This window comes from Columba livia, chromosome 2 (genome assembly GCF_036013475.1).
Source record: "Columba livia isolate bColLiv1 breed racing homer chromosome 2, bColLiv1.pat.W.v2, whole genome shotgun sequence".
Taxonomy (NCBI): domain Eukaryota; kingdom Metazoa; phylum Chordata; class Aves; order Columbiformes; family Columbidae; genus Columba; species Columba livia.
This window is the reverse complement of record NC_088603.1, coordinates 149,823,803-149,844,155: the sequence shown is the minus strand read 5'-3', so window position 1 is coordinate 149,844,155 and position 20,353 is coordinate 149,823,803. Positions and strand designations below refer to the sequence as shown.

The window sequence follows — 20,353 nt, the reverse complement described above, 5'->3', positions numbered from 1 at the left end:
TATTAGTGTCACCTGGTGGGTCTGTTCTAAGTCCTCATTTTCAGTGTCTTATAATCGTTGAAATGAGAATTTCTCACATATTGTTTTTATTTGGAGGCTGCTTTTGTTCTCCATTCATTGAGTTTTGGGGGCATGTTCAGCTGGTTCAAGAGCGAATTAACAGGAGGGAAGCAAGGAGGGGAGAGAGGCAATCTCAGTGTAAAAGCTGTGTTATCTTTTTTTCTGAACAGCTCTGTGCCTCAGGGATTTGACATAGGAAATTCAGATTTGGCAAGGATCTAGCCGTGAGGTCTGAGAAATGCATTCTGCTGTTTAAAAAAAACTATGAGTCACAACATATCACCACCTTCTTGTATCCAAGGTAGAAATTTGTAGGATGTTTTGTTACCTGCACTTGATGGTGCTTTTATGCCCGTTATGCACACTTGCAGGCTGCTTTTAAACTACCTGTATTAAATGGATGCTCCCCCTCCGTGTATCTGGCTATTGTATTGGCATCATCAGCTCAGTCCTTTAGCTGCTGCTGCTTCCCGTGCTCCTGCAAAAGCCACTGGCCTCGCAGGAGGTATAAAAGCCTTGGGAGCTGGTGAGCCCTGAAACCCAGAGAGCTCCCAAGACTGTTAATTGCTCTTGAGAAAGTATCATTTTGCTCCGATGACAAGCAAATATTAATGAAAGCAGATAGCAGCCGATTCGAAATCTGGTTTCCAATGTGACGAGGGCGCGTACAGTGAGTTGTGATCAGTGGAGGAGGGGGAGAGGAGAGGGAGACAATCTGTGCTGAGCTGTGTCACCTTTAAAAGCGCGGGGGTTCCTGTGCAGCACGAGGGATGATTAGAGAATGAGTCGGGCGATCTAGCAGAGGAGACCATCTGTAGGACGTCAGCTTTGCGCTCTGGAGAGGCTGAAAGGTGTCTGGGGACACAAGCTCCGGGAAGTGAAAGGAAGGTCTTACACTTCCAGCACTAGACAAGGGCCTGGGAAAACGAAGATCTCTAGAAATTTTTCGTCTAGGGGAAAAAAAAATGCAGATTCAAGTCAAAAGGAACATTTTGTGAAATCATGTCTGTGCCAGATTGTTTCATTTTAAAGAAGGAAATCCCAGGAGAATAAAACCTTTTGTTTTGATGTTTTAAGGAGAAGCTTTTTTGATAAACAATTTTTTAAATTAAAATTTTTTTACTGTTCTATGTTTTTAAAAGCCAGTATGAAACATTTTGGTGATTAATTGTTTATTCAACCCAAAACATATTTAATAATCTGTTCATGTCAGTAGCTTATTTCTTCCTCCTTTCCTTTTCCTATGTAACAGCACAGGAAGCAAAACAAAACAGAACTGTAGCCATGCAAAAGAAGTGTCCCTAACTGCTGCCATTTTATTGGGTATGATAAGCATTTGCATAAGTCTGATACTCACTTTTAAGAATAAACATGTCGAGATGTCTGATATTAAAAGTGCTGAGTGCTCGCGGTTTGAATTGAACACTTTAGAGACCAAAAAAGGAAAGACCTGCCCATGTGAGGTTTAGCTGCCACGGATCATGTAGAAAATACAAGCTTCCGTGACTGAGGAGCAGAGCCACACGCCATATATTGAAGGTATATAGTCCATATAGTACATTAAAGGTACATCTTCATCAGTGCACCCATGATTGTTAAGTGCTTGTCATGTTTGATGAGTAGTTTCTGTATGATCAGACATAAAAACTGGTTATGGCTTTGTGTGTCAAAAGCAGTTGCGCAAGTCACTGTGCATAGAGGTACGTGGGCGATATTTTGTAATAGAGAAGGATACTCCAGGTCATTGAGTGCTCACTTCTGGCCTGAAATTTTCAAGTTTACTTGGATGGAACCTGCTGGTTACCCATTAAAGCCAGTAGGGATAGGGGTAGTGGAGAAAGTCGCGTGTCCTGTGGCAGGGTCCTCTCAGCCTCTGCTGGGCCTGGTGTCATTTCCCGTGCTCCAGCACGGGTCTGGAACTGGAGGACCCGGGGCTATGGGTGGGCAGGCGGCACCGCAGCTTTTGGTACGTGTCCCCCTCAGCACAAACTGTAACGCAGGAAGGACCCTCAGTGTGCCCTGATCCTTGTAGCACACACCAAGTCCCCCTGAAATCAGTTTGACAAGTTGCGCTCCTGTGTTGGACTACAACCAGACCTGATTTTAAAACACGAATCGAACGTGAGTATTGCAGGGTTTAGATAGAGATAGGTCTTTATTTTGGAGTCGTAAGCAGTAATGCTCTCTGAACTTTGCAGATAATGAACAACTGAAGAAAATGGCAGTGTAAAATCAAGTCCTTCATCCTTCTCGCTGAGAGGCAGTACAGATCACAGCACATTAGCCTGTACTGAGCTCTGTGCAGAATAGTTTTTGACGTGGATATGTCTACTCTGAATAAATGGTAATAGTTAGAAGGAGGCTAAACAAAGGATCAACAATTGTGTATTGTCATGGATTAATCAGATAATATAAGGAGAAGACAAAACAATGGTTTTTGTGTTGAGAGAGTTCATAGCCAATCTAGGTGATTTTAATAGTTAGAAGCAGGTTTTGTTGCTTCATCTTCCCTGAGCCACTCTGTTTGCGCATATTCTTAAAATCACGTTATTTGGGTCGGGATTTTGTGTTGGTATGCTCTTGCTGCGCGCTGGTGTGGAAGTGTCATACAGCAGAGAAAAATGCGTTTTCATAAAGCATACAAACTGAACACGCAGTGAATATGCTCTGTAATCTCATTTATTTTCTTGCTGCATCAGCAGCTCCTGTTTGGGGGAGGAAAGGAAGAGGTGGGTAAAAAAATGATACTAGAAACAGGTTCTTTTATGTGTGTCTTCTACTGTCAACCCTTTGTCTGTTCCTTCTCAAACTATATGCAAAGGAGCAAAAGGTTTCTGCCTGCATTTAGAAAGTACTTACATAAATGTTCATCCAAATGTGCTGTAGAGGCAACTTTAAACATTGAATTCCACTCTCAAATTCCACATCTGACTTCATTTTTAATTATTAATGAATTGAAGTTTATAAAGTGTTCATGGGCTGTTTCTGAAGAGCAGTGTCCTGAGCAATTGCCATCTCAAAGATAAAATATAAGATTCTGGACTGTCCAAAAAGTATGGCTGCACTTACTTTGTTATGTTCCTGGAAATATGTCTGTTTCATGGGCTGGTTTTGCTAGGAATGTCAATTGTATGAAAATTTGAGGTAAAATTACAAAGGGGGATTGTGGTGACGAATCTCTTGAGAGGTTAAAAGTACAACTGATCGAAAGTTTATCTTGGGATCCTTTGATTGAAAAATGCTGGTTTTGACAAAGCAAACACCTGAAATATTTCATTACAAACCGAATTGCACAATATAATTTTAATATTAACAGTGAAGGATTAAACTCTTGTCCGGGTGAAAATATAAATTCTTAAACAATATTAAGTCATGTATTTGACCCTGAAGTATGTAAGGGACAAGCCAAAAAAAATCTCTGAACCATTAGTGATGATCTTCAGGAATTCCTGAAGGGTGTGGAGATGTCTCAGATGGGCCCGAGACAGGCAAACACAGTATCTTGTCTTGACTGAGGGACAGGCATGAGCAGAGGAGGAGAACACATAGAGAATCACAGATTAGCTAATGGGTTCTTCATTCCCAGGATGATACAGGAAGAATTGACTAAAAACCAGTCTTTAAGAACCTGGAGAATTGCGACGAGATCCTTAAAAAGGTGGATTTGTCAAAACCAGATTATGTCAAGCCAATCTGATTTCATTTTTGGGTGTAGTAATTGGCCTGTTGGATCAGGATGTTGCAAACCTTACTGAAGTCAAGATAACACAGCAAGGTCCTGCATGGCGTTCCTGTTAGCAGTACCAGGGAAGTGTTCCAGAGGACCTGAAGGACAAGGAGGATGCATAACTGGTTGGATAAACTACTTGAGTGTGAGTTTCCATATTTCATAATCCCCTGCGAAACTGAGAGAACATGTCAAGCAGGGCGCTACAAGTAAAATGCTGTTGGGTAAATGAGGGGACTGGAGAAAAACACTTATTGATCTGTTGGACAGGTTTCCTGTTTTATTCGTTATCTCCAGCCTTATCTGGATCATGCTTCAATGCTGCGTGTCGGGTCAAACGTTGCTTTCACTTGTGCCCTGTACTGTCCTCAGTGAGCCAGTCAGCTCACAGAATCACAGAATGTCAGGGATTGGAAGGGACCTCGGAAGATCATCCAGTCCGATCCCCCTGCTGGAGCAGGAACACCCAGATGAGGCTACACAGGAAGGTGTCCAGGTGGGTTCTGAGTGTCTCCAGAGAAGGAGACTCCACAACCCCCCTGGGTAGCCTGTTCCAGTGTTTGTCACCCTGAGAAGAAGTTTCTCCTTCTCCTGTGTTCCAGTTGGTACCTTTGTACCCTTATCCTATCATTGGCTGTCATCAAGAAGAGCCTGGCTCCATCCTCGTGACACTCACCCTTTGTATATTTGTAAATATTAATAAGGTCACCCCTCAGTCTCTTCCAAGCTAAAGAGACCCAGCTTCACCAGCCTTTCCTCATAAGGGAGATGCTCCACTCCATCATCTCTGTTGCTCTGCGCCCAACATTTCCCTGTCCTTCTGGAACTGAGGGGCCCAGAACTGGACACAATATTCCAGATGTGGTCTCACCAGGGCAGAGTAGAGGGGAAGGAGAACCTCTCTGACCTACTAACCACCCCTTCTGATACACCCCAGGATGCCATTGGCCTTCCTGGCCACAAGGACACAGTGCTGGCTCATGGTCATCCTGCTGTCCACCAGGACCCCCAGGTCCCTTTCCCCTACGCTGCTTTCTAATGGATCATTCCCCTACTTATACTGGAACCTGGGGTTGTTCCTACCCAGATGCAAGACTCTATACTTTCCCTTGTTATATTTCATTAAATTTTTCCCTACCCAACTCTCCAGCCTGTCCAGGTCTCTGGATGGCAGCACAGCCTTCTGGTGTATCAGCCACTTCTCCCAGCTTAGTGTCATCAGCAAACTTGCTGATAGTACACTCTAGTCCCTTATCCAAGTCATTGATGAATATATTGAATAATACTGGCCCCAGTACTGACCCTTGAGGCACTCCACTAGATACTGGCCTCCATCTGGACTCTGCTCCACTGACCACAACTCCCTGGCTTCTTTCCTTCAGCCAGTTCGCAGTCCACCTCACTACCCAATCATCCAGTCCCCACTTTCTCAGTTTAGCTGTGAGGATGCTGTGGGAGACTGTGTCAAATGCTTTACTGAAGTCAAGATAGACCACATCCACTGCTTTGCCGTCGTCTGTCCACCTCGTTATGTTCTCATAAAAGGCGATGAGGTTGGTCAAACTTGACTTCCCCTTGTTGAAGCCATGTTGACTCCCCCTAATGACCCTCTTATCCTTGATATGCCTTGAGATGGCAGCAAGGATAAGTTGTTCCATCACTTTCCCAGGGATGGAAGTGAAGCTGACCGGTCTATAGTTACCCGGGTCTTCCTTCTTGCCCTTTTTGAAGGCTGGAGTGACATTTGCTTTCCTCCAGTCCTCAGGCAGCTCTCCCGTCTCCCAAGACTTGGCAAAGATGATGGAGAGTGGTCCAGCAGTGACCTCAGCCAGCTCCCTCAGCACCCACAGGTGCACCCCATCCGGACCCATGGATTTATGGATGTCCAGATTGCCTAATTACTGCCTAACCCAGTCCTCATCAACCGAGGCAAACTCCTCCATTGTCCTGCCTTCCTCTGGGGCCTCAGCGGTACAGGGCTCCTCAGGACAGCCTCTGGCAGAGTAGACAGAGACAAAGAAGGCATTCAGTAACTCTGCCTTCTCTGTATCTTCTGTCACCAGGGCACCCACCCCATTCATCAGTGGGCCTAGATTGCCTCTGGTGTTAGTTTTATCTGCCATGTATTTGAAGAAGCTCTTTCTGTTGTCCTTCACCCTGTTCACAAGGTTTAATTCTAAGGAGGCCTTAGCTTTCCTGATTGCCTCCCTGCATCCTCTGACAACAGCCTTATACTCTTCCCAAGTGGCCAGCCCCTCCTTCCATGATCTGTAAACTCTCCTCTTCCACTTGAGCTTACCCAGCAGTTCCCTGTTAAACCACGCAGGTCTCCCGTCTCCCTTCCTTGACTTGCTACGTGTTGGGATGCTCTGATCTTGAGCCTGGTAGAAGCAGTCCCTAAACACTAACCAGCTGTCTTGGGCCCCTTTACCTTCAAGTACCGTTTCCCATGGGATTTCCTCTAGCAATTGCTTGAAAATGCTAAAGTTGGCCCTACTGAAGTCCAGAGTTGTGATTCTGCTTGATATTCTTTTCCTTCCACATGAGATCCTGAGCTCCACCATTTCATGGTCACTGCAACCAAGACAGCCCTCAACCTTTACCGCTTCAACCAGACCCTCCTTGTGAGTGAAGATGAGATCCAGCAGTGCACCTCTCCTAGTCGGCTTCTCAACCATTTGCATCAGAAAGTTACTGTCAAGGCACTGGAGAAACCTCCTAGACTGGCTGGCTGGCTGAGTATGCGCTCTGTGGACCGCCTGTTGTATTAGTTGCTGCCCCTTCATAATTTTCCTCAACTGATATGCGAACCTGTATTTAAGTCACTTTTGGAGTGCTAAAACCCTGTTTCTCACCGGTTTAATAAAAGTTGGTTTGGACCCTGTTGTCCCTTAAACTAACCTCGGGGTGCCTCCGTGACAGTGTCCTATAAAACCAGCCATTATCAAAGAATCCAAAGCCCTGCCTGTAGCACCAGTCTTGTAGCCAATCGTTTATGGACTGAATTCTTCTATTCCATCCCACACAGGCACCAAAAATTGAAGGGGGGAAGAGAAAATAACTTGCGCCCCAGACTCTTTCACCAACCATCCCAAGGCCTTGAAATCTTTCTACGTTCCCCTCAGACTGCGGGATGCAGCTTCCTCCCCATCTGTCTGGAAGATCAGCAGTGGATAATAGTAGTCCCTTGGGTGCACCAGGTTGGGGAGCGCCCTGGTGATGTCCCTGATCGGGGCTCCAGGTAGACTACGTGCTTCCCTGCAGTGAGGGTCAACTCTGCATATTGGGCCCTCTGTCCCTCTCAGAAGGGAATCGCCTACTACAATTACCTTTCTTTCTTTCTTACCAGAGGCAGTCTTGAGGCATGGAGTCAACCGTCTCTTCCTATGTGGCATCGTAGGCAGGCCTTGCACACATCCTCACCTACCTCTCCTTCAAGATGCAGGGCCTCCAGCTTATTGCAGAGGGGCACCTGGGGAGCAAAGCAGGCTCAGAGCTCACTCAGGCTCTGCCTACAGATCCTACGTGCTGCGCTGGCGATGAGGCGCTGCAGAGCACCACAGTCACTTCTCAAACTGCAACCTCAGCCAGCACAACCAGTTGTGAAGTAGCTCTTGAAAATGGGCATTTCTGAAATTTTACTCAAGATGGCAGAAAGATTAGGTAATACCACCCAGCTCTTCCCCAAGAGCATTGCTCAATGCTGAGTCTTGGCAGTTGTCTGTCTTTTGTGAAGAGCCCTCCAGCCCCACAGAGCAGCAGTGTGGTTAATAGTGCTCTACCTCTCGTCCCTCACGACACAGAGGCGCATAGATCCGTTTAGCTTCGCTTCATCGTTCTCTCCCTGAAAAGATGAATGAGGTAGCCTGCAATATGTACTTTGTATACACATGAAAATAAATATCTTTTACACTTCTGTGCAGTTTTACAGACTGCCAGCATTAACTTGTGGAAGAAGGGCATCTTTCAATTCCAGTACTATTAAATAATTGTCATCCTGGAGTGATGATTTCCCAAGATTTATTGAGCACTGTCAGTGTCCTTTATGCCATGTAACCGTATTCTTGGCGTAAAAAGTCTGTCGTGTCAGGCTGTGCACTCTGGATGTAAGTATAGAAGTAGTGCAGACGGTGACTCTTAAAAACATATGGGGAGGATTTTTATGAAAAAGTGAGGTGAGACACACAGTTTCAAAACCAGAGCTTATGGAGCAGCACTGGGTGGCAGCTATGGATGAACCTTTCTGTCTTTTGCCTGAAGAAATAATGTGACTCTAAGAATTATTTATTTTCCTTCCTATCCACAGCCTCTGCCCTCCTATAATCAAAAAGAATCATCTTCTCATACAGTGAGAAATACTATTCTTCCCTTTCCCATTTCTTGTACCTGTCTGTCTTCCTTTCACACTGTTCTTTTTCCTTGAAGACTTTGTCATGAGCAAAGCTGGCCTTCTGTTTTTAACCTGTTATATGCTGTTCCCTTTCTAAACCTTCTGAAACAGCTACTGAGTATTCCCCTTGAACTTCGGTGTGCCCCCACTTTGGGAAACAAATTATGTTCCACTATCTAAAAGTTCATGTACCTATGGGATTTCTAGTGTAAGAAATCAGTGTATGATTTTGTTTCAAGAAGAGAACTATTAGTGGAGTTTATAACCCTCTGCAGAAGTCTGTGCATCATTTCCAACAGACTAGTTGTGGTCCCCGTGGGATGAAATTCCAGTCTGTGCTATTTAGGATTATATTTATTCTCTGAATTTCTGTAGGCCTCAAATTTATTTAGCGGTACTTTAGTTTTTCTTAGAAATGGACAAGGAATTCTGAACAGAGAATATGTAATTTTGTTTGGCTTCTGCTGCTATATCGGTCTTTAATGCTTTTTCTCTCTGGTACAGTTCACACAATCAATCATGTCCCTGTTAATGCATAGAGGCATGAAAACAGATTTTAGTTAATTGCCATGTGCTAGCAATTAACTTTTATTGGTTTGGGATTGGTCTTCAATTGGAGAATGACATTTGGGGAGCTAGGAAGAAAGGATAATCATCTTTTGTCTGTCAAAGTGCCTTAAAACCACATTGTTTTGCCTGTTTTCAGACCGAGGAGAAAGGCCCTGCACGCACTCATGCTCACATGTATAATGCAATAGTAAAACATTCTAAACCTGCATTTTCTGGGACTTTTCACAACCTCTGACATGAAAGACGTCACGGAGTCAGTACTGGAGGTGTCACACTGGGGTTGAATTTGTGATAGGAAGGACTTGAGCTCACAGGGCAGACAAAGATAAGTTGTCACAGCTAAGGCAAAACAGCCCAAAGGAAACACTGCAGAAGTTATGTAGGATAACTGACCTCAGCGCTGTGCCAACAAAAAGGCTTCTGAAGAAAGGGAAACAGTTACCTGGTTTACACCATCCTGCTTTGTGCGTTTCAGTGCGTTGACACGAACTAAAACAAATTTCAGTCTGTAATAAGTGGGTTGGATTTTACCTTTCTTAACTTAGTTTTGAGTAACTCTTTCTGAAATGAGTTTGCTGGTTACAGGGGGTGAACAGTAGCAGAATGAACCCCAGAAGACTGAATTACCTTAAGCCAAAATGTGTAGCAGAATAGAAGTTACTCTTTAAATTGAACTGATTCCGTTGTCTCTTCTTTGCTGCAGGTGGTGGATGTGGACTTTAAAGCAGTGTGTCTCAACATTTCATCCTCAACTATCTATTTTTAACCTGATTGCACTACAAAAGAAAAGCTGCTAATGGGATAAATGTTGAGACTTTGCAAGAACTGACTTGAAGTACCGAAAGCCATTATTATTAATCAAGAAGAGCTTGAAGCCAAGTCTGTATCTGACCAGTCAGAGTCATTGCCACATAACAGGCATGGCAAGTAAACGAAAATCAACAACGCCGTGCATGGTCTTAGCCAACGAGCAGGATCCGGATCTAGAAATGGTATCAGACGCGGAGGAAGGACCACCTGCAGTCACGCCAGCAGATAACCCCGCAGCGGAGAGCGTAACAAGTGATGAGGATGCTCATGAGTGTGTGGATTCAGACAATCAGAAAAATACAAGTAAAGTAGAAGGTGGTTACGAGTGTAAATACTGTTCTTTTCAAACTCCAGATCTCAACATGTTTACTTTTCACGTGGATTCAGAACATCCCAACGTAGTACTAAATTCGTCCTATGTTTGTGTAGAATGCAATTTTCTTACCAAAAGATATGATGCTCTCTCAGAACATAATTTGAAGTACCACCCTGGAGAGGAGAATTTCAAATTGACCATGGTGAAACGTAATAATCAGACAATCTTCGAACAAACAGTAAACGATCTCACTTTTGATGGGAGTTTTGTCAGAGAAGAAAACGCTGAACAGGCCGACTCTTCTGAGGTCCCCTCATCAGGGATCTCAATTAGCAAAACTCCTATTATGAAAATGATGAAAAACAAAACCGAAACTAAACGTATCGCCGTTTTCCACAATGTAGTTGATGACATTCCTGGTGAAGAAAAGGGAACTGAAAATGAGCCAAAATCTGAAGAAGCAGCGGAAAACCCACCACCGGCAGTTTCCGAGTCGAAGGCGAGCCATCCGGTTGTGTGCAGCGCGGCAGACGTGGCCAGCGCAGTGGTGACTCCAGCACCGGTGCTTCAGCCGGGGGTGGCACAGGTTATAACAGCTGTCACAGCCCCACAGAACTCAAACCTGATCCCAAAAGTCCTCATACCTGTAAACAGCATTCCAGCCTACAATACTGCTTTGGACAACAATCCCCTTTTGCTTAACACCTACAACAAATTCCCATATCCAACGATGTCGGAAATCACTGTCCTTTCCACTCAAGCTAAGTACACAGAGGAACAGATTAAAATATGGTTTTCTGCCCAGCGTCTGAAGCACGGTGTGAGCTGGACGCCAGAGGAAGTGGAGGAAGCAAGGAGGAAACAATTTAATGGCACAGTGCATACTGTGCCACAGACAATTACCGTTATTCCGGCACACATTTCCGCCGCTAGCAATGGTTTACCTTCAATTTTACAGACATGCCAAATAGTTGGTCAGCCAGGACTTGTTCTCACTCAAGTTGCAGGTGCGAACACGTTACCAGTTACAGCCCCAATAGCTTTGACTGTAGCAGGAGTCCCAAACCAAACACAGTTACAGAAGAGTCAGATTCACACTGCTCAGCCTATTGCAGAAACCAAACAAGTAGCTGCCGTTCCAGCCCCTCAACCTGTCAAAAATGAATCTGCACTGATGAATCCCGACTCCTTTGGCATCCGGGCAAAAAAAACAAAGGAGCAACTGGCAGAATTGAAAGTCAGCTACCTTAAAAATCAGTTTCCTCAAGATTCAGAAATTGTTAGACTTATGAAAATAACGGGCTTGACTAAAGGAGAGATCAAAAAGTGGTTCAGCGATACACGCTACAATCAGAGAAACTCAAAGAATAATCACGGGATTCATCTCAACAGTGATTCATGTGCCACCATTGTTATTGATTCAAGCGATGAAATGAATGAGTCCCCAACGGGAGTCGCTCCACAGAGCAAGTCATCGTGGAGCACTTTTCCTGATTTCACCCCACAGAAATTCAAAGAGAAGACTGCTGAACAGCTGCAGGTCCTCCAAGCAAGTTTTCTTAATAACCCTGTCCTGACTGATGAGGAGATGAATAGGTTAAGAGCCCAAACCAAACTGACCAGGAGAGAGATTGATGCCTGGTTTACAGAAAGAAGGAAATCTAATGTGTTGAAGGAAGAGGGAGCTGACTTGAATGAGACCAACGCTGGCAGCTCAAAAGAAGAGGCTGGAGAAGCATCTGTGGGAGATGGAGCAGCAGGAGCAAAATCAGGGTGTTCCACTTCAAGCAAAATAAGCAAAAAGTCACCAGAGCAGTTGCACATGCTCAAAAGTTCCTTTGTCCGCACTCAGTGGCCGTCTCCACAAGAATACAACAAGCTGGCAGAAGAAACTGGGCTCCCAAGATCGGAAATTGTGAGCTGGTTTGGAGATACTCGCTACGCCTGGAAAAATGGGGGATTGAAATGGTATTATTATTACCAGAGCGCCAATGCGAACAGCCTGAACGGCCAAGGCTTTGCAAGGAAGAGAGGGAGAGGGAGACCCAAAGGGAGGGGGAGAGGGAGGCCGCGGGGGAGGCCTCGGGGAAGCAAGAGGTTAAATTGCTGGGACAGAGGTGTGTCTGTCATCAAATTCAAAACTGGAACAGCAATCCTGAAGGACTACTATATGAAGCACAAATTCCTTAATGAGCAAGACCTCGATGAACTGGTAGCCAAATCTCACATGGGGTATGAGCAGGTCCGAGAGTGGTTTGCAGAAAGGCAAAGGAGATTAGAACTCGGAATAGAGCTGTTTGACGAGAACGAGGAGGAAGATGAAATTCTGGAAGATCAAGAAGATGAGGAAGAAACAGATGATAGTGATACCTGGGAACCCCCCCGACATGTTAAGCGTAAACTTTCAAAATCAGATTGATGTGCAATTTAGGGGCCAGAAACCTATGAATTAGGTTTGATGTTCCAGTGAAGAGCCAAATGATTTTTCATGGCCTTCAGTTTAGCACGCGCCTGCTCAGCATCTTTCTTCCAGCTAAAAGAACAAGGGAAAGATGCTACCTGTGGAGGCAACAACTGTTGGCTTCCTTGCTACAAGAGATGGACCTGCTCAGGCCTAGCCGAGGACGTGGGGTTATAAACCAGACCCAGTTCAGCTCCTCCTCTTCCATCCATGTTACCGATGGGAAGGTTCATGTTCTTCATTCACGTGACTGCTTCTCAATATTTAATTGCCTTATGTTGTTTAATTCCAAAAAAACACAGACTCATTTTTTGGTTGGTGTAGGAGAACATTGCCTGCTCATGAAGGAGGAAGACACAAAAACCTAAGATGTCTTTTTGCAAACATCGCTTCGCCTGAAAGGTTTCAAGGCCTGGATTTATTTCTTAAGAAAGAGTTCAAAACAAAAGAGAAGGGGAAAAGTGTCACAAAGGAATCAATGGACTTAGGGGTGAGGATTGCTTGGTTTAAGAACGTGAGGTGATATTGGCACCTTTTGCGTATCTTCAGAGTGTTTTGGGTTTACAGAACTTGTGTTGAAATGTTCCTTGTTGATAATTATGAGCTAACCGAATGAGTAATGCTAGAAGATGCTTTTTGTTACATTTAACTAGTGTATCCTACATCAGTTTAATTTAAATGCCTGACAGACTTGATGCAGCTGATAGTAACATTCTTTTTTGGCTTGTGCATTCTTTCCTTTGCTGGAAATGGTAAGAAAAGTATGTATATTTCTAGCTAAAAAGAGTACTTTCTTGAAATCTTACACTGAATTTTAAGGTAAACATGAGGTGGAAACTGCCTAAAAACCATTCAGAGTTGCATAGAAGTTCGTAAGAACACACAGACACAGAGATGAAAAGTGTCTTCAGGTGCTAGTAAGAAAGGTTTTCAAGTAAGTTGTGGCAATGACATGATGTTTAATTCTCAAACAAAATGAAGTTATATGGCTTTTAGATGCTTAGGAATGATAAACATGCTGGTGTTTAATTGTTCTTCAGCAATAGCCCAGCTGAATGATTTGTGTGCAAGTTTAACTTAAATTCATTATAATGGATTGAGCTCGTCACTGTGCTGATTGTTCTTAGGGCTGCCGGGTGGACACACTTTTAGGAATGGTTTCATCTACCTGAACTGAACTCCAGAAGTAGTTTAACCTGATAAAATCATCCACATCTCGAATAAGTGTCTTTGAAACAGAGGGGAAAAAAAAAACAAGTCTCAAGACATTGAATTCGTGGTAGAGTTTGAAATAACAACTTAAGAACAATGGACCAAATTCACAGAAGTTAGTTCAGGCAGATGTCTGGCATCCTAGAGAACTGGTACTCTGAGGAAGAGTAGTTTGTGTTCTTGCTACTGTCAGTCTGCATTTTTTAGGAACATGTTACTTGATATTTAGATGTCAAAAGATGATGATGAATTGGTGCTGCTGTCACCAGCTTTGTCTGCTTTTACATTGGCACCAACGGAAAGGATACTTACGATCTCCTTTTGCACATCAGTCAGCATCTGCTCTGTAGGCTTATGCATCTGATGGCCAATGAGACAGATTAGTGAAGAGAAAATGTGTCCTAATGTTTCCGCATCTCCAGGATCCTATTCTATTATTTCTTCCCCGCTGTGATAACTGTGAAAAGACCAAGAAAGTCCTTTTAGTCATGAGTTTCTGAAGCAGAAGAGTCCATGTTAGATCTGTTTTTCGTGCCTGATTGTGGGTAAAACCCAGGTCAAAGCAAGAAAGGGGATAATGTGAGACAAAAAATATTGTTAACCTCCCAGACTCGCCTTCCTCTCTGGACACTTCAGCTGCCCTTCTGCTCCCAGATGGAACAGGCTGCCTGCGTCGCAGGAGATGTTCTGCATGAAAGACATTTACCAGGGTGAGCTCTTCTGACTGCTTGAGATTGCTGGAAAGAAAAAGGCAACAGCTTTTGGTGTGTAACACAAATTTGATGATGAACCTGTTCCCTGGCTTCCAGTACTCAAATGGGTGAGGCACAAAGCGGCCAGCAATGCTAGAGAGTACGAGCTAAGGATCCCTCAGTTTAACTTTGAGGTGGGGGGGAAGCAAAACCACCTTGTCAGCGTGTTTCATTGGAGTGCTCGTGAGTCTGGATGTGAGGTGGTGTAAGAGAGATCAGGATCTGGCCTCTTCGGCATTGACTGTGGCACAAGGTTGGGAAGTATTCTTGTTGGGCTGGTAATGGTGTGGATGAGGCTGTTGTAGAGCCAGCAGATAAAAGAAAGACTCGTGTTAACTTCAGGCTCCGCTGGGAATGCAGGGTCAAAAATCAGTGCTTGCTCAGTGGGAAAGAACAAAGCTAGTAGGGAGAGAGATGCTATTTTTAAGTTTCCAAAAATATTAAAGCAAATTCTTAAAATCCTTGGGAATATGCCTCTAGCAAGCAAAATCTGGAGCTGCCTTAATCCTTAAGGTTGACCCAGAATTAATTTTCTTAAAAAAAAAAATTACCCAAGCAACGTGTCCAAATAACTCCATTTTTTGTTAGCAGAGACTGCATTTAGGTTAGCATTAAATCCAACCTTCTTTAAGAAATGGGGGAGAAAAAGATCCAAGTTAATTATATGGTTAACCTGGGAAATCTTCCATTTTGGCCATGTTCTGTTAAATAACACTGAGCTACAATGGTAGGCCTTAGCACATCTGGTCTGAAAAACACAGGAAGAGGAAATACATTGTTTATCAGACTAAATATAGTTGGATTGGATGTCTTCTTTCAGTAAAATGGTCAGAGATGGTAGCTGGTGTGTACTGGGCCAGATTTTCATTTGCTGTAAATATTACACTTCCGTGTATTCCAGTGGTTATAACAATATTTACAGCCCATTGAGGAACATCATCTCTTTGCAGAATATAAAATTTAAATTAAACCATGTGCTGTGGGTTGGCTAATGAGAGACGCAGAGTACCCACATTTCCTTTGGGCTACGCGCACATTGTAAGTCTTTCAGTCGTGCCAAGGGTGAGAAGGCTGGGTGGGTTCAGCCTGAGGAGAGCAATTGTATGCATTCATTATTGCCTGTAATCTGTCTGTTATTTCTGTTTGAACAAACAGGGTCCATTAATTACCAGTTTATTTCATGTTTGCAGCATGTGTTTATTTGCGTTGCATACTGGGAGAGAGGGAAACTCCTTCCGGAGGCCTCTGACCTCAGAACTGGCCGGAGGAGCAGTGGAAGGAGCTGGCAGCGTGCTGGTCCGGTTTGTCTGTGAATGGTGGTTGTGGCTGGTGGGAACTCAAAGCCTCTGGTACCAGCGGTTGAGCTCAGATTCATCTCAGCCACCCTTAGGCTGCTGTGCTGCTCACCGAGGTGCCCAGTGCGCACTGTGGTCACCGAGAGAAAAAGGATACAGCACCTTAACATTCTGCCAGTTCCATGCAGGAAACTTGCTGAACTGAAGCACATCAGTGTCGTAATGTATGGTGAATCTGAGCATCGCTGTGCGCCCTGAGCCTGGCTCCCTCCTGCAGCTCACGCACACCCACAGCAGGTTTTGGAAGCCACTTGGACCGAGCCATGTTGACAGTGGGGAGGGAAGGGGCAGGACAGTGTGTCTGTCGTGGTGTGAGTGTCCGTGTGGGGTTTCGTTCGCTCCGTGTATGTGAGCCTGTGGTATGTTTTCTGTATTGCTGTGGAGCTTCACCTCTGAGGTTTGAGCTGGTTATGATCCAGGTTTCAGTGATTGTCATTGACAGTGAGATGAGGAAATAATTACATCTTGCTTAGATGTTACCCTAGGTCGCTGGTTTGCTCTGAAGCTCCATTAGGAGCACTGTTTTGGAATTCATCTGTGAGCACCAGTTCCTTTACAGCGAAAGTAGAGCTTTCCTCTTTGTCTGCTGTTTGTACCAAGAGTACTTGATCTGATGATGCTTCTTACTGGTGTCTCTGGAATTCAGCTAAGGAGAGAATAAAGATAATCCCGTCCCAGAATGGAGAGGGCAGAGGGTTAAGAGAAAGCAAAGAGTGTCACAGCTGGGTGAGGCAGCCACCAGCACTGCATCATGCTGCTTCATGGCATGTTTTGCTCTTGCTTCTTAGCACAATGACAGAGCACAGTTCCATCTTAAACAGCGCTGTCTTGCTGGTATCAGCCTCTTAACCACCCCAAGGTTAGTGCTTGTTGTGAGAAGTCAGACCTATCCCTCCCTGGAGGTTTGAATGAACTAACCGCGCGCTGGCTTGTAAGAAGTGGAAAGGAGGAAAAACGGAGAAGCTTGAAGGCTCTTGGCTTTTGCTTGCCCTGCAGAATTCACTAACCTAAGGGTTGATAAGCAGAACAAGTTTTAAAGTACTGCAGTCGCTCATTTTTAGCACGTAGAAATCTGCTTTGTTTTGAAAACAAAGGAAAGATACCTAGTATCTCATGACTAGAATTTAGTGGATTATCTCATAGTAAATGAGGCTATTCCCTTTTCTAACCTCGTCCAGTACCGTTTTAAAAATGTGCTGTTGTTTATTTTTTTCATGACACTAGAAGCAATGTGGTGTCTGGCTGTAACTTTCATTATCGGGAAGGAAACTCGGAATGTCCGCACATGATATGAAATAATTTTTCTAGTGCATGATTTGCTGACTTTGGGCAAAAAGCCTATTTTCTTCTTGCTCGCCAAGGAACTCTTGAGGCAGGCAAATGCACTCCCTCCTCCTCTGCAGAACAGAGAAAGCACTTCTGGAGCCCAGACAGCGTGATTCATGGCCTTACGCAGTCCCCGCAGGCCAGAAAGCCCAAAGATGCAGACACTTTGATCCTCCTCCTCTGAAGTGAGAGCACAGCAGTAACTCTTGTCAACTCGTCTCTGGCTGCTGGGTAACCAAGCTGTAGTTTAAGGTGGGGAGCGTTTTCCCTTTTGCACTTAACGCAGTACTGTGTATTCAGGCTGGATATCAGTATTTGTTTCTGTAAATATGACAGTATCGATTTGCGTCCTCCACCCGAGTCCCTTATCTGTCTATATTCATATCTCCCAAGGAGAGAAGATAATCTTTAAGCTTCTGTAACATTAAATATCCCTGCCCTAACCTGAATGCACAGAAATAGAGTGCAATGAAATATAGCTACTTTCTTTGAATTAATTTATTTTTTCCTGGAAAATAATTTTGCCTACATTCAGTAGTAATGAAAAGATAATATCAGCGATTGAAGAGCAGTAGAACTGTTGAGAGTTGTTCATAATGCCTGGGATGAAGGTGTAAATCAGAGGTGGGAAGGGCTGGTAGAGGGCTCGCATCCCTGCACTGGACAGCGCTGGGTTACACCTGCGTTCTCCTGCGAGCTCATGACATCCTAGGAGAGGGAGATTAACCAAGTAGCATGACACAAACTTACTGGGTCTAGTTACTTGAGGTTTGGTGATGTATTAAAATTCTGTAGAAGATTTTAAAATGGAAGTTGTAACAGAAAGCGGAAAATCCCCTCAATAGCTACTTATACACACTCAGTAGCTCAAATTTCTGTATTGTTTTCTCACTTTCAAAAAGGGAGATTTTGAAGCACAGGAGGGTTACAGCCAGTGTTTTCAAGTTTAGCGGTCTGAGCTTTGGGGGGTTTTTCTCCTTCTGTGGTGAAGAGCATCTGCACTTTTTCAGTGGAATAGTCATTGCAGAAACGACTTACGCAACATTGCAAAGCGTGGGGTGGTATCTGAGGATCCCGCAGCACTTTTCATGGGATCCGTCTGATGGCACGTTGATGTCCGCAGCTGTGCAAGACAGCGCGGCTGGTCAGCGTGGCTTCCGAGTGCGGGGCAGCTCCTGCAGACTCAGGCAGGGGCCGCAGGCAGGGGACAGACCCCCGAAATGGGGCGGGGGGGATCCTGGCCTGTGTGTGGTGGTTTGCGATGGTACTCGCCTCTGCTTCCAACTTGATGCTTGTTGGGAAGCGTGAGGCCTTTGTTTGTTTGTTTTCTTCTCTTTTTTTGCCTTTTTTTTTCTTTTTTTTTTTTTTTTTCTAAAGCAGGTAGCACTACAGTGGTGGATAAAGTAACTGATCCTTGGTTATAATACTGTGACATAAAAATGATGTGGAGTTTCTCAAGTGTTTTAGAGATAGGGTGACTATATGAACATTGCACCATGCATAACTTAGAAGGTGTTAAGACACATAATATTTGTGTCCCGGTTGATGAAAGTATTTCCTTATGCTTATTCGATACTAGATACTGATCACAAAACTTTCCCTAAAGAATCTGCTAGAATGTTGGAAGATTCAAGTCTTCATCTGTGAGACAAAAAGATCAACTGTAAGAGCTCTGTGATTTCGAAATGTTCCCCCCGCCTCCAGTTCCAGCTCACAAAAGTGTTTCCCATTTTGCATAGCTGGCTATCTGCATGTGTGCTTACAGTCTGTACAGAAATGCACTAAAATGAGTTGCCCTACCTGGGAAGGCTTTATATTGTATAGAAAATGTGGCACTAGGTACTGCTCTTCATGTGCACAGGAGAGTTAACAGGTGTCGATCTCGTTTACAGAAATGATGGCGCTTTGCAATTTTCTATAATATATTGCAATATATTTAAATGTCCTGTTTGACATGTGAAATGAAATTAAGTTAACGCGTTGTTATGTATTTGAAGTATGAGGAAGATGATTCACTAACGACCAGCAAGGTTTTTAGGAGGTGTCCAGTATGTAGGCGTCTGCGTGATCAGTCTGGTGTATGTGATGTTAAAGGAAGCAACAATACTGTCACTGGTAGGGATGAAGAGTTTCTTTCGAATGATGCAATAGCTTACAGTGTCTTTCCTTTGTAGCTGCCCAGTGTGGTGAAGGGGAAGCAATTCTTGAAAATGTTCGAGATAACTGGTTAACTGTGAATGGGCCTAATCTTTCGTGAAACCAAGAAAATTTTTGGACACACACAGGACTTGAATACTCAAAAGGATTGGAACTTAGTGTTGTGCCAAAGTTAAACTACTGCAGTTGGCAGAAGTTCTGCACTGTAAATAGAAGACTGATTAAAAGACAGCTTGTAAAAAAAAAAGTTTAATACAGTACATTTTTATTCTGATACATGATGGAAACTTTCTGTTTAGACCTTTTTTGAAGAGGCTTCAGTGACCACTAAATTTTGTCCTTATATTTTGTTTGGCCTAATACTATATGTTCTAGTAAGATGGGCTTTATTGCCTGTGTTCTTTGATACGTGATTAAGCTTATAGCTTTGAGTGACCAAACATTTTACAGAGTAAAAGTTCTTAGAAACAGTATAACGTAACTGATATTTCTGTGTCTTATTTATCGGGCTCTGCACAAACTTGGAAAGTTGTGCGGGACTTGTATAACTCATATATGGGAATGCAGCATACTTCTGGATATTAGAAACCTAAGCCTTTGTGGCAGTATGGATCTTGTGTTTGGATTTATTTTTGTTATTTTTTTGAGGCAAAGAGACGAATGGATGCTGCTGTAAAATATTTGTAATATTGCCATTATTCCTTTGTGTAGCAATTACTGCTTTCGCTTCAACAGATAAAGAAAATAAATCAGAGCTAGAAAAAACCTAAAAGATGCTGGTAGAAGAACGGATCACGTGGGAACTTCAAAAATAAACTTTGTACCAAAAATCTGAAAACAGAAATAATGGAATAAATGTCTCCTTACTGAGTGTGTGTGGTTTTACGAGGTGGTGTGGAAACCAGGAACCCTGTCTTTGTGAAAATGTCACAAACCAGATCTTCTCAAACGTCTTTTTTTCCTGTTACACACAACCGAATTTTGCCAGTCCCTGAGGTGCGCTGAATTTGGAGAAGGGGTTGGGCCGGGCGGCCAGCGTGAGCTCAGCTCCACGTGTGCCGGCCCAGCTGCCTGTCGCTGAACGGCTCTGCTGTGTCAGCAGCCCAGGGGCGGCCACGTGCTTTTCCTCTTTATTATCATATCTACAATATTTGGGGTGGGAAGAATAGGGATGAGCAGGAGCCACCTCTCTGCCGAAGTCCCTGTCAGTCGGATAT

General features: G+C 43.9%; 1 protein-coding gene across 12 annotated transcripts in view; it reads left to right on the top strand.

Moving 5' to 3' along the window:
- ZHX1 (zinc fingers and homeoboxes 1) overlaps positions 1-20,353 on the top strand; it is a 37,662-nt gene that overhangs the window by 11,319 nt on the left and 5,990 nt on the right. For 6 of the 12 annotated variants that reach the window (XM_065054353.1, XM_065054356.1, XM_065054351.1 and 3 more), the window contains one exon: positions 9,451-20,007. In XM_065054353.1, the coding sequence (XP_064910425.1) occupies positions 9,668-12,292 (2,625 nt within the window). In that variant the 5' untranslated portion in view covers positions 9,451-9,667 and the 3' untranslated portion in view covers positions 12,293-20,007. Of the gene's footprint in view, positions 1-9,450; positions 20,008-20,353 lie in introns of those variants that run through there. The other 6 variants (XR_010470784.1, XR_010470782.1, XR_010470783.1 and 3 more) reach the window with 3 other exon arrangements.